Source organism: Eleginops maclovinus, chromosome 10, assembly GCF_036324505.1.
Source record: "Eleginops maclovinus isolate JMC-PN-2008 ecotype Puerto Natales chromosome 10, JC_Emac_rtc_rv5, whole genome shotgun sequence".
In the NCBI taxonomy this organism is placed as follows: Eukaryota; Metazoa; Chordata; class Actinopteri; order Perciformes; family Eleginopidae; genus Eleginops; species Eleginops maclovinus.
The window spans coordinates 16,783,717-16,801,868 of NC_086358.1; the positions used below are offsets into that span (position 1 = coordinate 16,783,717).

Genomic DNA, 18,152 nt, shown 5'->3' on the forward strand with positions numbered 1-18,152 from the left:
TGCAGAGAATGTCTTTAAAAAGCTGTCAGCTGTGTGCTGAAAATTCAGCCTGCATGTTCCTGCTCGTCACCTAGCAGTTCCTCAGCAGTTATGTGTGTGTGTGTGTGTGTGTGTGTGTGTGTGTGTGTGCGTGCGTTTCCTTCCTGTTCTGTGATCAAGCATAGCAGAGATCCTTAGAGCTGTCTGCTCATGCCTGACTTTATTGCAGCCTAGAGTGGGTTTCTCTTTCTCCACCCCTCCCCTCTCATGCTGTGGAGTTGAGGGTTGACCAATTGCCAGCAGCTGTTGCTCATTTCACAATGGTCCCTCCCATACAGTGCTGAGGCTGGCAGTGCAGTAGCTCCACACTAGATGAGAAGCAGAGCTCCTAACTTAGAGGACTACATGACCATGCGAGAAACACTGAGACTACAGAAAACAGAGGATTTTCTACTGGTAAGAAAATTCATCTTACTCTAGCTGTCTGTTTTCTCTCTGAACGGCTTTGTTTTATTCAGACCGGAACATGGTGACACGAGAATCCTCTGACTAAAGGGGAACCCATGGTTTGTCAGATTTTGTATGTTTCCTTTCCTGTCTTTTATTTTGCTTGGACTCCTTTTCTCAAACACTTTAAAGACTTGTACGCCACTCATTTAATGTTGGAGTCTCTGCTGAAACTGTATTTTTTTGTGTGGAAAAATATGAATCCCCCCACTGGAGTTTGTTTCTCTTGTCTCTCGTGTCTGTTATCAGAGACATGGCAGCTGAGTTTATCTCTGGATCCCTACAACACATTCTTTCCATTCCCCATGTACCCTCAGCCAGGAGTCCCACAAGCCTGGGAAACTGTACCACTCACATTGTCATCAGCGCTGTTATTATTTCCCTGACCCACTTATCAAGTGATCACTCTCTGAAGGACTTAAGAAAAGCAGCTGGAGACTTGACTTAGTTTAGATATTTATCAGAGAATGGCCCTGGGCTGTGTTTAATACACTTACAAAGAGGTGAGAAGTGGAGAAGAAGGTGGTGCTCGGGGGTCTATGCTAATGTCGTCAACTTCTGCTGGGACCTCCAGAAGCATACATTTACAGTCAGAGCGAGAGTTTCCTGTTAAGGTAGAACTTCTGGTTTGCTGAACTCCCTGCCAAACAGCTTTCAGCTGACACCTGTTTGACTAACTTCCTTGGATGTGTATCTTTTAAGTATTTGGTTGTGTGTTTCAGTGAACGTTTTTAAACCACAGCTAAAGACACATCCTTTAAATGGTCTTTTTGTCTTTATTTTGTACTTCCTTTATTTTGTTTTATTTATTTTAAAGGTCTTAAAGGGTTTTAACTTATATTATATATTTAACAGTTTTATTAGTAACTTTTCCTTTTAAGTAGATATTTTAATCGCTCACCCTTTACTATAATTTTGAAGGTTTTATTGCTATTATCTGTATTATTTTATTACACACACATTTTTACTTTTATTTTATAGGGTTTCATATTTTTCCCTAAATTCACTTAGTCTTGTGTCTTGTTTTTGGAGACTCATTAAGGAATCATTATTTATTTGTATGTGTCTCTTAACCTTAAAATTAAAAGTTAAAATTATATTTGTAGTTATTATGCTGCATGTATCAGTACAAGTTTTAAACATCTGATCAGAGGGGAATTTCTTGTGTCTTTTTAATGTGTGCCATTTTTTTTAATGCACTTAATCTGCGCGTGCTGTATGAAAAGTGCTATACAAATAAAGCTTTGATATTGTTATCTTTTTAATCTGTGCTTGATTGCCAAGTATGTTTACACGTAAACTATGAAGAATTTGCTGTGACGGGTTGAACGTGTTGCAATTTATTGTTAAATTCTTTCAATATATGTCTTTGGTGATATTGAAAATCTGTGAGGCAAGAAACCTTTCACACTTGATCTGACAATAAATATTTGATTCATGACATAAACACATAAATAAAAGATAAGAAGCCACACGGTTTCCATTGTCTTGCAAGAACAGAAAGGAGATAAATGAAAGCACCATGTAAAAAATTGGTGAGATTGAAGGTTTCATTAAAAAGGGATTACTTCTGTTGACGTACTTCTTGTTTCAACTCTCTCTTTCTGTCTCCCTCCCACTGTAGTTTTGCTGAGAGAAGCCCAGAGTGGATCCTATTGTGAGCTAATTAAATCCATCAACCTCCAACTCCTGGTTCAAAAATCCTGAACACAGGACATTAGCCTCCTCCGCCTCCATCCTCCAGGAGAGGAGGGCACGGCACACGCACACACAGACCTCCGGCTGAGGATACACACTAACTGACGGGAATGGTGCGCTCGAGGAAGCTGGTGCTTGGATTTGGCACCGCTCTCTGCTTGCTTGGCATCTACGTCCTGTGTTTTAACCAGGAGACACCTCTATCCAGCTCCAAAGTGCCTATGAAAACTTTCTATCACTTAACACACAAACATAACAGGTGAGGAAGCTGACAATACATGCCCTGATCTGAATACCAGGTGAACTGGAAGTATGACAAGTGACATGTTTTTATTGTTCTGCGAGTCTGACATAATGTATGGGGGAAAAAAATGCTGACTCATGGCATTAGTGTTCACTTCAGTCACATGACTTATGTCTAGCTGATCATGTGCTTAACCTGCTTAAGGCAAAAAAGAAAGGACCCCCCCCCACCCTCACACACACAAGCAGGAAGTGAAACTGGCTGACATATAGTGACCTGCAGTTCAGAAAAACTCTTACTGCAAATGATCTGAGACCAAATATTAAATGTTAGGATATTTTCCAAAGCATTGCACTTCCATACAAATTGTAAATTAGCTATAGAAAGATTAAAAGGGAAGGCTAAGTTATCGGAACAAAGGCCAATATTTATAGGCTTTAAGTCCTCTGTATGAGTCAAGCTCAGAAAACTCTTGATCCTACACTTCCCATAGTGAGTTGTGATTCATTATTTTATTTTTTTAAAGAGTTTAATTACCTACACTGTTTATCTGATTTAATTATCAATATTCTCAATTTAAAGTTAAGGACGGATCTAGTCTTCAGAACTTTATGTTCTTTTTTGCTAAGTAATGAAATTATCCAACAGTAAATTATCCTGATTGTTACTTAAAACTTATTCGCCTTGTCTGAAAGCTATTACTTTATGTTGATCATAATTTGGGAGGATTTATTCAATAAAAAAAAGACAATGTAAATAATGAACTAAATGATTTGTAATGTAGATCCCCAATTTGATTAGAAAAAAAGCTAGTTATTATTTGTTCTAAAATCTAATGGATAAAGGAGATTATTAGGGCAAGGTAAAAGGGGAGAAAATTATAGGATTTCTTTATTGCATTTTGAGTTAAAACGTAGATGTTAACAATAAACTAGACATTCCAAGATTGAAGTTGAACTTTTTAAAATAAATGTAAATAAGATTGTTTGCTGACTAACTGAAAGTTTAACAAAAAATAAAATATTTCTATTTTCCTTTGTCCTTAAGCCTTGCCCAAATACTGAAAGTACATAAAAACCAACCCAACAAAACCATCCCATATGTTGTTTTGAACTATCTAAATCAGAGACACGTGAGGAGACAACCTTGTCCCTTTCCATCAGTATTCAGCTGAGAAAAGGGACGAGGTTGAAGGGTTAAACCTTAAGATCGTGGTATAAAAGGTTCCATGGTTTTTGTGTAACCAGCACTTATTCCCCCTCTAGTTGTATCATTGTGGTTTTAACAAAGGAGCCACACAGCGCTCGGGCTGCACTAATGGAGGTAGTCTCTTACACGCGTATGTGAAATGTATGCTTTGTTATATTGGGCAGCGCTCCAGGTTTAAAAGCCAACCGGTCCAGATAAAATACATTAAGTCAGCGGACATGGGAAAGATGGCTGTTTCTAAAAGGTCTGTTTCAGAAACTAAATGCTAAGTTTGGGCATGCAGAGCTCGCAGGTCTTTCATTTAGAAAGCTGTTCTTTAATTTGAATGCCTTGGTAAAAATAAGGTTGTGAGTTTCCTCTTCCACTACCCCTGCCAGGCATTTTGATATACTACACCATGATTTTCTTTCACTGTACTGTGGGGCCCTTTTTGCATTTAAAAAAATGTAACAAAATAAATTAACTTAATGACTGAAAGTCCTTTTTTTATTCACAATTATCTTTCAAAATACTCAAATATAAAACAGTTAAATATAAAATCCTAATTTATTTCTTTATTATACTTCATACCATAACATCTTTTTTTAAATATTAGATGTATTTAAATGTCCTGGAAATGAACTAAAACAATGTCTTTATTATTTTCTTTTTTAATTGTATTTTTTATTTCAATGATCTGTCAAAAGAATCATTGTGTGTGTGTGTGTGTGTGTGTGTGTGTGTGTGTGTGTGTGTGTGTGTGTGTGTGTGTGTGTGTGTGTGTGTGTGTGTGTGTGTGTGTGTGTGTGTGTGTGTGTGTGTGTGTGTGTGTGTGTGTGTGTGTGTGTGTGTGTGTGTGTGTGTGTGTGTGTGTGTGTGTGTGTGTGTGTGTGTGTGTGTGCGCACGTGTATTTGTTTAACATGAAGCAATTATGTTGTAGTTTCACATTAAATGGAGTGTCCGTATCTACGCCTCACACCCCGGCTTTATGAGGTATAATTGTTCGGCGTGACATCCGCGGCATCTGAAGATTCAGGGTATAGATAAGTGCCCTGGTTACCTCAAGCTAAATCTGAATTGCCGGTCTTGTATTAAAGGATTTATTAACACTGTGTTGGTTGATTTTACCAGATTTTCAACCATATAACCGTAACTCTAAGTCCATTACTAGCTTTTTTTTAAGCACCTTTGAACCCTATCTTTCCTTCTTCCTTATCTCCTATCCTCATACACAAGTCCCATATACATGTGATGGCAACTAAGCGTTCTCCTTTCCACTGACAAACACAAAAATAGAGTTTAACAGCTCTGGAAAAAATGCTTGAAGTAGACCTCAAGTTAATTGCCAAAGTCACACAAATGCAATCTCCACCCGGTTTCATGATGGTAACATGTATTCCATGCAGTGTGAGTTATAAATCAACTCATTTTTTGAAATAAAAGTTTGGATCCTCCCATTCTCTTATTACTCATGCAGAAAACGTGTTACTGCCACAGACACATCCTGTCAACTGTTTTCAACCTTAAAATGTAACTTTCTTTGGTTATTTATGTTTCTGTGTCTGACAACTATTTAATAAAAATCATTTACGGTGATAAATTAATGTTCTTTCTTGGTTTCTTGCATTAGGCAATGGATACCTTTTCGATATGAATCTGGAGTAAACGGCTAGTAAGCTTAGCATTAAGCCTTGAAATATATATGGCTAAACTGCTCAAGGTCCTTTAGCATCTCTAAAATCTCTTTTTGTGTGTTTCATAGAAACAACAAGATATGACATGTAGATTAATGAACTTTCTAGATAACCTTTTGCCAGAACTTGCGATCTGTTTCAAAGTATTCCAGTTTCTATGCCAAGCTGAGCTAACTAGGTGCTGGCTCTAGCTTCAAACTAGTCGTATCAATCTTCTCATATTACCCTCATCAAGCACACAAATAAGCATGGTTCCTACAAAGTTGAACTATTCCTTCCAGAGTGAAGCTCATGGGGTCATGTTGAGAGAGTGAGAGGGTTCAGCTAGTTTACTTCCTGCTGCGACCTTCGGGGCTCATTACCAAATCTTGTTCTCTCATCCACAGCGATTTACCAGATTCTGAGGACCTTCTTGACCAAGAGGAAATCAACGACCAGTCGAATACTTTCTCTACCTTAGACTCAAAGCTATCGGTTGAACCAGAACCAAAAGAGGACAGCATTGTCCCCAATGTCCCAGATGTCCCTAAAGTCCCGGATTCCTCAGATGTCCCAAAGTCCAGTTCTAAGTCTGATGGCGTAGGTAAAACCAGGACCAGCACCAAAGGCCCCCCACTGCCCCAACCAAACGCAGATGGACCGACGGAGCCCTCCTACATCGGAGACACCTACATGAGTGAAATCCTCCCACCACAAACAGTAAGTTCTGCATGTGCAAAATGTGCTGGTGTGTCAAGGACTGACTATTCTACCCACAATCCTCTGTGCAGCAGGATAAACATGACATTGACTGAGTTTATAATTATTGAGTTGAGTTGCCAAGAGAGCACAAAAAGTTGACAGATTGATACTAGAAATATATGAAAAAAGTGGTCAAAGTTATGATGTCGGTACGTGGATTTGTGGGGTGCGTTCCAATAGCCAAACTACAATTCTATTAGGTATTTCAGAAGATTTCCTATGTCCCTATACGTAGTACGTTAAATGAAGTAACCTAAAAATACAAGGATTTCAAACCGCATCCTGTTTAATTTTGCTGTATTTAATACTATTCTTTTATTTTTACTGACTATTCTTGCCCACAATCCTCTGCGCAGTGGGATGAACATCACATCCACTGAGTCACCGAGAGTGCACAAAAGACGACAGACTGAAACTAGAAATATATGAACAAAGGGGTCAAGTTGCAAAGATATGGTGTTGTTTGTCCCAATTGTATGCATACTGCCTCTGACAGTAGCCTACGTACTTTGCAAGGGCAGCTGCAGTACGTACTAAAAGTAGAAGTAAGCCATTTGGAATGCAGCCTTAGTTGTTGTTTTTTTAAGAAATCTCTTTAGTTTTTGGGACAATATTGGTGCTCATTGGCACAGAGAAATAAAATACTATATCAGCATCTGATACACAGGTAATGGCATTTCTCTATACTTGGATCGGATCAATTCCTTATTGTTTTTCCATGTGATTTGATGGAAGACTAATGAAATATCATCAGTCTTTTTGTCTTATTCTTGACTTATTAATGACAAACACAGTGGCTAGAATAATAACAATAGAATAATTCCTTATTGGGTGAAGGACTATAAGACTTAACAAGTTCTACCGCACACAACGGGAAGGGCAGGTTGTAATGAAAGCATTTTTTATGGTTCACATGATCTGGTCACTCATATCTTTGAATAACTCATGTTGTGGATAACTGGTTATATGGCAGGTGCCACAGTTGTACTGGGTGCATCTGTTATTTCAGGAAATATTTCATAAGAAATCAACAGTTGTCGACTTAGGCTCTGTTTCTTCTTCCTCGTATATTTTTGAACACAAGATAGATATGACAACTCAAATCTGCCTCAACATCTTGGGATTGAACTGCAAAATAATTTAGCAATCCCAATCTTTCTATGGGAATTACCTGCCATGCACATATTGTCATTTTCTATGAATCACCTTTCAAAAATAAGCTTTAAGATGTTACTTAAGAGCGCACACAGACTGAATTCACAATTTATTCCATAGAGAAGCAGTGTCATATAACACTATTACCTAGATACATATAAATGCCCTAGTGGATAAAAGCTGTTGTTGTTAGCTACTACATGGGTCAATCTTACTATTCGGTGCCATTTCAGCATGGTAACTTTCAATCAAAAAATACAAAATGTTTGATGTTTTTAACATTTCATCTGAAAGAGGGATTTTCAAACTATAAGAAAAATGTATTGGTCCAGCTATGGATATTATACTGTAATGTTTTTTTACCAAATTCTTCACACATGACGTAAGCCAAATGTCCACCCTGTTATGGGACATTCTCATTCCTCTTGATAACTGTTTTGAATGCACAGTTTTAGTAATATTTACATTTTCTAAGAGCTACAATGTCCCTCATTTCACCCTGCAAGGATATTTTCAGAAAGTATGCATAAACAAGCATTATATTGAAAGAGGCCATGTTCAGTTTAAGGCACAATGTAATTTCAACACATTTCTTTTAGATTTAAAAGGAATATAAATGGAATTTGAACCCATTTTTAAGTACATTTATTTTGCTGATTCATTCCCTTCAAATAACCACAGAGACATGCATTACATTTGTTGATTTGATTTAATTAACATAAAAAACACACACAGGTAACAGGATGGACAGAGGAGAAACAGGGTGGACAGGAAGTAACAGGGTGGACATCAAACCAGTGAACAACAAACATTCAAGAAACATTTAGCACCTCTCAACAAACTCATGTAGATGCATGTCCACATTGAACAAACTCTCTGTACACCAAAAATCACTCACACCTCTCACCTCTCAACTATGCAACAACAAGACAGACAGAGACAGACACAGACAGAGACAGTTATGGAACAGACCAGCAACCCATGTGTTTTCCAACAAAATCCCACACCATCTTCTCCAGCTGAACTGACCTCTTATTCAGAGGTTGTGGCTCTTTCATTAGACACACAACCTGGTCATCCCTGTACCATGAAATGTCCTCTCGTGGACTTGACCAGTAGAACTTGTTGGTGCCATTCTTGTGCATGCATTTTACTTGTACATCATCCTCAACCTCCAAGATGATGCCTGGGTAGGGCTCACCATCATAATTGATAATGCACCACTGACCAATGTTGCCTTTTGAGATGTTCTCAGGCCGTGATGGTCCTTCGGTGCAATGCAGGCTTGCCTCTTGACCCATGCTTGCCTCTTGACCCATGCTAAAACACAGAAAGCATACAGTATCGTCACAATTAACAATCACTCTTTATAGATAAATGTCTATGCACCAGTTCAAGGATAGAAGACCATTAGACAGAGACATACATACATAGAGACAGATAGAGACACAGACACAGACACACACACACACACACACACACACACACAGAAACACACACACACACACACACACACACACACACACACACACACACACACACACACACACACACACACACACACACACACACACACACACACACACACACACACATTGTAAGGGCAAGATCATGTTTGATCATTCAAATTAGAATCTACCAAATCAACAAAGCATTTACCTATCAACTTTCTTCTAACCTTGAGGGTCCGGGTTGTGGGGCATTTTCTGGCTCTGGGGGATTATCTGGACTTGGAGGAGGAGTGGTCATTGCCTCAAATGCCGTCCTGCCTTTGGCACTATCCCTCTGCTTTCTTTTCTTTTCTCGCCATTTATTTCTCTGTGCTCTCTGATGTCTTTCACTGAGATCTGCCACTTTCTTTTTTCTTCCTTCCTCTCTGTCCTTTCTCCACTTCTCTTTCTCATTATTGAGATATTTCTCTCTTCTCTCAGGGTCAGTGTCACGACGTGCCCTGTAGCGCCGCTGCTTTTCAGCTGCAGACAATGGCGCCATTCCCTGACAAATACATGCATACTATTTCAAATCATCTTTTTTGGAAGTATACAGCAAATTAATACATAATACGTTAATAATACATACCAATTCACACTTAAAGAAACAAAATGTAAATCTTATATCGACCCTGTTACTATGTGTCCCCCCTGTTACCGTGCATTACAGTAACAGGAGGGACAGTAACAGGGGGGACATTTTATGCTAAAGTCAGCCATTACTGCTAATTTGATGAACAACAAGCTAGTACATGATGATCACTGACAACGATTTTTAACATGTTTATTAACCATATTATCAAAATTACAAACAAATATTAGTTCCCACTATAAACAAGCATAACAGGGTGGACGTGTTATGCTTGACCTCATCAGTAAACCTTTATAAAACATTGAAATAAATGTTGAGTAAAGAGTGGTACTTACTCTGCTTCTTCTTGAATGTTTTCCCTCCAAAAATATTGTTACATTAGAGAGTCATGTGACTAAAAGAATAGTCAGATGATGCGTTCTATGGAATTCTCATCAGAGTAACAGGGGGGACAGTTGACTCAGGGACATAACATATTTGAAAGATTTTAAGCATTTAAAATGCATTAATAACAGAAAATAACATCTGGTGAGAAATACTTTAAATAAGACAATACAGAAATGATGAAAAACCTTGAATTTATTAGATTTTCCTTACTTATATATGTAACTGAAGTCACGCAAACATGTCTGGGGACATAGTATTTTAGTGTACTTGTGCTAAAATCAGACTATTTTATTTTAAATTCATTTATCCTGTGTACATATAATTGTGTCCTATGGTAGAGGGTGGTTAAGCATACAAGAAAAGGGTTTAGAAATAAGTAGAAGCCCATTTGTACACAAAATATACCATATTATGTCAATGGGACTCAAATGGCACCAAATACTAGGAATGACCCACATAATTGGTCCCAGGGAGAGTCCGGAGGTTAATCTTGAGGTTGTGCAACGACTTGTTTTGTGGAACTATTTCTGCTGGCTTTATTATGATCATGAGGGCCACAAATCTATGTTGCTGCTAATTCACAAAGAGTAGAGAAAGTACTGTAAGTGTGTGGTTAGATTTTGAAAATACACAAACGTAACAGATAATAATCATTTTAACTTGGGTCTACCTTTATGTCGTTCACAGTTTTATAGAGAAAGTAAGATTGGTATACATCAAATAATGTTAATTTAATATTGTTGGCAAACTTTTAGAACAAAATATAAATAAATATTGTGTAAAATGAAAGGAAATGTAATTCTAAAAGAGTTTGAGAAGTGTGTATAAATGGAACATTTAGTTAATTAACAGCAGCTAAATTATATTCAGGATTTTTTTGTACTCTTAAGCAAAAAAAAGTGATACATTTAGTGCAATGAAGATCTAAGGATTGACAAATTAGGATTGGAAGTGCCAGGAATATTCCCTTCACCTGAAACTATCATAAAACGATCTACTTTTTTGTAAGTGAAATAGAAGAGCTGTTGAGATGTGTGATGATAACAACCAGTCTGTACCTGTCTCCCTCAGAACTGCACGGATGGTATCCAAAGACGAGTCGCCGAAACAGAATTTGGTCGTCGGTTTCTGAAATACATTCCAGTCGTGCAGTGGCACCAACACGTCACTCCAGAACGATACCAGCGCTTGAGCAAGTATCCAGGAACACATGGCTGGGGGGGGATCGATTACAAGAGTAAGTTTTTGTTCTTCGATATGTTTTTTCTCTCAAGAGGACATGTTATGCTCATTTAAAAGGTAACATTTGTATCTAGTGCCTCTACTGGGACATGTCTCCATGCTTTAATGTTCATAAAGCTCTTTATTTCTCTCATACTGCCTGTGCTGCAGCACCTCTTTTCACCCTCTGTCGGAAACTAGAGCCCTGTCTGCTCTCATTGATTAGCTGACTGGCTCTGTTGTGATTGGTCAACCGCTTAGAGATGTTTCGTCCCTTAGCCTATCACGTACATTGTGGTGGAGCACTAGCCAATAGAAGCTTAAGTATAACATAGTGCAATCACTACCTCTGGAGGGAACACAGGCATTTTAACCTCTGCAGACCATTTACATGCAATAAAACCTATATAACACACTACAGTTTAAATTGTTTTCTTTAAATGTGTGTTTAGGAACAAACTAACCCTTAGAGTTTAAGGCCGTTGCTTTAATTATATTTTTCTTCTTTTTTTTTTATTGAGTGCAGTGTTTTACAATAATTTATGAAGACTTTTAAATCCTATTTGAGATATCCTGTCAACATGACCTCCTTTTAGACATGTGTTGATACAATCCACAATGTAATACAAATTACGTTCATATTAGACTTGCTGTGTAGACATCAAAGGTTATATATAGCTGTTTGTTTTCATACCAAATGTATTCAGACCGAAGGCAGAAACTATTTTGGATAATATGAGGACATGTGGGCTTCATCACAGCTAAGATGATTATCGTGTTGAGATAATTGTTGCTTCCTGTCTCTGTGTACTACACATGCAGCCTTGTGGGGGCGGGGGTTCAATTCAGATCAATCACAAATAACTGAATCTGTTGGTGGATGCAATTATATAAGCACCAAAAAAAACTGTGTTTCAAACACTAAATCTTTTTCTCATGAATCAAGGATTTTTGAAAGCCTTTAAGACTGTGTATAATAGATCTCATCGTAATCAACCGTTTTTTCTGTGTCCACAGCGTTGGTGGAAACCATGTCCTTTCTCAACTCTTCTGCTAATCAGCAGATGTTGGATGACTGGAAGGATCGCAGAATTAAATCAGAGTGTATCCGCTGTGCTGTGGTGGGGAATGGTGGGATATTGAAGGGTTCAAATAAAGGGAAGGAGATCGACAGTCACCACTATGTCTTCAGGTACATATCCTACATTGAGAGTTTCCTAATTACAGCTTAATTCTACAGTCAAATCCATTTCAGGCAGGGCCACTTTGGTCAAAGGAAGTTTAATTTCATCTGCAGTGCAATGTCTTTGGTCGCATGGCTCTGTACCTTTAAAAAAAAAAAAGGTCTCTATCCTCTAACGTGTTTTATTATAAAATGAAACTAAAATCTTCCTATAGCCTTATGAATATATCAACAGTTTTATCTTAATGAACACAAAAAAATATTATACCATCCACCCCCTATATTTAAAAATCTTAACATACCTCATTGGTATTTCAATTCCCTAAATGTGTCTCTTATTAAATTAAATTTAGTACAAATTCCAAAATTTGGTAATGTGTAAATGAATATTTATCTGTTATAAACCACTAAAATATTGAGTGAGCAAAATCTGAGTCTAAGTACAAAAAGAAGAGCATGTAAGAGCATGCCCAAATCAAAAACATCTCATTCTTCTTATATCACTCAACTAAATCACTATTTTAATAATCATGACATTAGCTTTCATGCCCCACAATCCTAAAAATGAACCTCACAGTAGCCCCATATTTATAATTGTAGGCGTATTACCTTTGAAAATTGTTTATGTAAAACTTGATCACAAAATAATGAAAGTGAGCGGCAAAATCCTAAAAAGAATTGCAAAAACAATGTTCCCTGAAGCAACTAGCTCAGCGTGTATTTCTCAAGTCCTGTCGCATGCTGTGTGCCTCGGGCTACAGCGAGCAGGATGTAGGAGCAGGATGTAGGAACAGGATGCGTGAGCTGGATGTGTTTACTGTATGTTTGCACACTAACAGCTGGTGTTTCTGCATTACCATTGATTTAGCCCTCAGCAACAGTATTTAGTAAATCAATAGTGACTTTCTGTGGTGACTATTTAGATTGTTGTTGTTTGTTGGCCTTTTTTGTACTAAATGCAATGTTTGCGTTGTTGTAGGCTTCAACGCTGAACAATTAGTAACCTGCAGTTTATCATGTATTTGTAGCATATTAGTCAAGCTTTTTGAATCTTTCCGTAGCCTATGCTATAGTTATAATAATAATAATAAACATGCTTTTATTATATATTTTATTATTATTAATAATCATAATGATAATAATAAAATAATAAAAACAGTTATACTAAAATGTTGTTATTCTATAATATTTATTTAAAATATTTTGTTATAATTATTATTTTAAAAAATGCTTAAAACATCCAGTCCCTGAAACTCCCTGCTCTGCAGTATTGTTTGTTTGTAGGTATAAATCATTACTGTTACACAGATAAAAAGGTGTTGTGTGTTACAGGTCTCACAGGCCGCCTATGATTATAGTATAATAATGTGTTCAGCCTTTCCTTGATTAATTACATATTGTGTTATTTTACTGCCTCTGCAGATTGCCCTGTAATAACTACAGTTTTTTGATTACATTTGTGGATGATTGTGTTCTTCAGGACCAATGGGGCAATCATTAAGGGCTTTGAGCAGGACGTGGGTTCTCGGACCACCCACTACACGTTCTCGACCAACACACTGATGAACTCCATGAGGACCTACTCTGGTGCTGGGTATAAAAGCCCCCCTAAGTCTGATGTGAGAAATGATCCTCCAAAACCTGCTCAAATGTCGACATACCAGATTCAGGCACCTCACACTCTGTTCTTCTTCAACAGGAAACCCGATACATTTTCCTGCCGGATCATGACCGCGATTACCTGTTGATGAAGGCTGCGGCGACACACACAAAAGTAGAGAGAGGGCGTGAGAAGAACAAAGAGTAAGCAACGCTCTCATAATGATGATGCAGTTTGACTCACAATAATGTGAGTTTATTTGATGTTCTGATAAACTTTTACTCTTTTAAACTGGTGACTGTTTGTATGGTTGTGCGTTTCCTTCTAGTAATTTCATATTTTATTTCCACAGTCCATTGATGTACTTTGGAGAGGATGTGTCAGCAAAAAAGCTGAAGATTTACCACCCTGATTTTGTCCGTTACCTCAGAAACAGGTGAGTGAATTATTCACGGAACAGGTGAGCAGAATGAAAGGAGGGCTTGTAGTGACTGTAATACACATAATTAACCTCCTTCTAAAGTGTGGTTCTACACACTGTTGTTTCATGCCTGTAAGTATGACCGTTGGTTTATGCTCACATTTCAAATAGTTGGAAATTAGATTAAATGAGATGGGTGGGGCGGGGGAGCTGAAACCAGAGTGAGCCTCTGATGGAATTTCCGACACAGCGAAGAAAAGGGAAGGTCTTTTTATGTGTCATTAACTTTTAACCACTGGTTTATATTTGTCATGTTGTCTTTGTTTCAGATTCCTTCGATCTCATACCATGCAAACCAAATTTATGAACATTTACCGTCCGTCAACGGGTGCTGTAATGCTGTTGGCTGCTCTGCACACCTGCGACCAGGTGGAATTCAGTATTACTTTATGAAATAACCACTGTCAGTCAGCTGTGTTTACTATGGGCGAGGCTGCACTTGCCTGAAATGATGAGAATGTTTTGAACTTTGGCAGTTGGCTTGGCCAATCCTGTTATCTCTAATTATATGCCACCATTGACTCACTTCAACCATAGTTCTGTGTCCTTTATGTAAGCCGTTTGATTGAAGATTGCACATATTTCCTTCACAAAAGCTTATAATCTCTGTCAAAACCTGTTTTTCAACCTGTCTTCAGGTTAGATGGAATTTAAAAGCGATGATAGTGAGTCATTTCAAGAATTTGGTGTCCTAACTTTTGTGCCTCTTTTGTTGATTAAGGTGAGTGCATACGGCTTCATGACCCCGGACTTTAAGAAGTACTCTGACCACTACTTCGACAACGTCTACCACCCGGTGGGCTTCTTCGTCAACCACGACTTCCGTATGGAACTGTCCTTATGGCAACAGCTGCACAAAGCGGGCCTCATTAAACTCTACATGGGTTAGTGGATTCAATGACTTGAAATCACATGATCATGCCTGCATTCTGCAGCATTGGGAAACAGGAAGTCCCACCTACCTGTGCTCTAAATGACTTATTCAAGACTCTCTGAACTGAGCTGAAAGATTTATTTTTATGAAGGAAAAAGTGTCTTTTTAAAGTCGAATGCTGTGATGGTTCAGCATGGGGAATTTGGGATTTCTTAATAATCATGTTTTTCTTCCAGGACACATTTTTGGGGTTAAAATGAAACAGACTTTGGTTAAAAAGATGTTGTGCAATGTTGTTAGTCCACTTTCATTCACACTCAATGCAAGTTCTGCAAATGGTGGATGGATTAAAGTCAAATATGGCACCAATATTCAAAGGGGATGTAATGACTTTGGATTTGGTCTCGTTGTCAGTTCAAAAATGTTATTTGTGCAATACTTTATGACAAAGCAAGAGACTAACCCATTTACCTCAAAACACTGTCACTCATATTTTTCCGACCGTGTTTACAATCAATTATTTATGTCATCCTCTTAGTTTTAATCCTAGTCAGGGATATCAATAAAATAAAATAAACATAATATATGATTCATTAGAGTAATTTAAAATAAGCTATATATATTCAGTTGAAGCAGATTTACTCACCACTGACAATGAGCATAAGTAGCATAGATAGACTCTTTACACTGTGTCAATACAAGAATAGCAGTTATCAAACAAGAAATGATCAAAATGATCGCAACCCAGGTTCAATATTTTGAGGAAAATTATTGCATGTCATTACCAGGACAGCAAACACGCATTAATCCAAAACACAGGTTCAGGTCTGTCAGAGGGTGTTGAATATATTTTGCCTTGTTAGCAGATAACATGAAATATCATCCAAGCAATGACCGTACACATTGTTTTAATAGATTTCCTTTTTTTTCCAAAATTATTTTGGTACTTATTCTATTTCAAACTTAATTTCTTTAATGAATGTTACGGTATCTCATATCTAGTAGCATTGCTGTGGATGACATTTTTGCATACAACAGCATTTCAAAGTTTACAAATTTGTTACGAGCTGCAACAAACTTTAAATATTGATGAAATGTTGTTAAAACACAATTTGCCCACCACCAAAATTGAGCAAAACGATGTTTACTAGGCTGAGTTTAGAGCGTGTCATACAATCAGTCTCTGGCTGAGTTGAAGTGGTTTCTAACACTGTGTAATGCAGTGCAGGGAGAAGGGACAGGACTGCAATTGAGTTGGCCACTTTAAAATATCCTGCCTCCCTGCTATAAATAGACGGTCAGAGCACTGCTGGCAGTGGCCAAGGTCTATGCTGACATTAGCTCAGAGGATGATCTCTCTCTGGGTCTGTGTGTGGGGTTTACTGTGGAAGGACACACTGACAGCCTATAGCTCACTGGGACACATGTTTGAACCTGTGTATTTACTTAAAGGGACTTTATTTATTTTCTATTGTTCTTTCCTTTTTTTAAGCACAGACATGTACTTTCTTTTTTCACACTGTCATGACAAGAAAACTGTAAGTTCTGAGTGCCTTTTCTTTGAATGTGAACCAGCAGTTTGGGTTTAGCATTGAGGTGGACATTTCTAAGGTGATTTAGGACGTTTCCACCACAACACAAACAGTACCGATGGCAATTTCATTCAGTTTGGATGTTTTGTGACGGTCGCCATGGACTCCTTTGTGTTTACTGCTTGATCAGCCACCACACCTCTACTGTAAGCCATGGAAATAAAGGGCAAAGTCCACCTCTAACCCAACGAAGGCATTGCACCCTTAAATTAGGAAAAGAAACCAAAGACATCAGCAAATCAGGGAATGTGTGTATATCTTTATGTAATATTGAATCTCAACATATCCAGATAAAGTGAGCCAGTCATTTGATACTGGATTTTATTTTCACAACAGGGGGAGAGAGAGACCTTTTTAATTGTGCAATTTCTGACTCTTGAGTTTGACTTTTTTTACTCTGTATTAAATCAAACTGTGATTGTCACTCTGAGTTTGTTTTTCTTTCTTGGTTAGTTGCAGAAACGTACTGATCCAACAGTGCCGCTGCTAGCCATTTTGGTGCCCTAAGCATAATTCCTTCATGATGCCCTCCCCCCCCCCCCCAATAAAAAAACATTCGCGGAAAAGTTTAACTTTTTTATTACCAAACATATAAAACAATAGCAGCAGCAAACACACAGCAAAACAACAAACTTTTGACATTTGAAACCAATGCACCTCTTCTTGGCCTCGTGCTCCCGCTTGAACGTATTTCAGCATTGACCCTGCATTAATTTAGAAATACGAAGAAAAAAGATCAGTATAGAAAGAGACAAAATATTCAAATAAAGAATCTTATACCAAAAAAGAAAATAAAGATTTAAAACTGAAAGCATGCAACCAAGGAGCTCTCCCCCTTTATTACTTATATATCAACTATTTGATCAATCTTATCTAATCTAATATAAAAACATTATAGAATGAGTTGCAATATTGTACACAATTTAATAATAATGTTTGCTTTATATCATTCATAATGGATATTTTATATTTATATCTTAACAACAGGAATAAAAGGAATAAAAGCAAAATGATACACCTTACACAAGACTATTAAACTCTACATTTAATTGAATACAATATGGTTAGGAGGGCATTTTGTTTACTACAAAACGTTTTTCTATTTCACCGACAGATGTCGTCCATGCCTTTGCATGATATAAATGCAATCAAAACGCCAGTTAATTTAGTCATGTATCTTCTGTCACTCTCAGATATAGCTAAGCTAGCTGTAGCAGTAGCTACAGGCTTCACATTATCACGAACCCTTTTCTGTCCCATTGCACATAGAACACCTAACCTTATTTATGTGAGACTGTAGCCTATTTTGCTGAATTCTACCGAATGACAATCCTAAAGATGGCCGTGGGTTTATTATGCATTGGCATTGCAAACTCCAAAATAAAATATACTTTCTCAAATGCTATGTAAACTTTTCTAAATGCCTGGCTAAACACTATTAATTTCACGCCACACAGTGATAAATGGTCTGAAGCCAGAATTGTTAGCCTACCTAGTGCAATGACTGCTAACTGTTACTGAGAAA

General features: G+C 37.6%; 1 protein-coding gene across 1 annotated transcript; it reads left to right on the forward strand.

The window, feature by feature from the left end:
- Positions 1-203: 203 nt before the first annotated feature.
- On the forward strand, positions 204-17,051 carry st6galnac (ST6 (alpha-N-acetyl-neuraminyl-2,3-beta-galactosyl-1,3)-N-acetylgalactosaminide alpha-2,6-sialyltransferase). The gene is made up of 10 exons (XM_063892991.1): positions 204-435; positions 2,111-2,443; positions 5,698-6,010; positions 10,748-10,913; positions 11,915-12,089; positions 13,561-13,699; positions 13,780-13,883; positions 14,033-14,116; positions 14,431-14,530; positions 14,883-17,051. The coding sequence occupies exons 2-10, from the start codon at positions 2,295-2,297 to the stop codon at positions 15,048-15,050; spliced, it is 1,398 nt and encodes a 465-aa protein (XP_063749061.1). The 5' UTR covers positions 204-435; positions 2,111-2,294; the 3' UTR covers positions 15,051-17,051.
- The last annotated feature ends 1,101 nt before the right edge of the window (positions 17,052-18,152 follow it).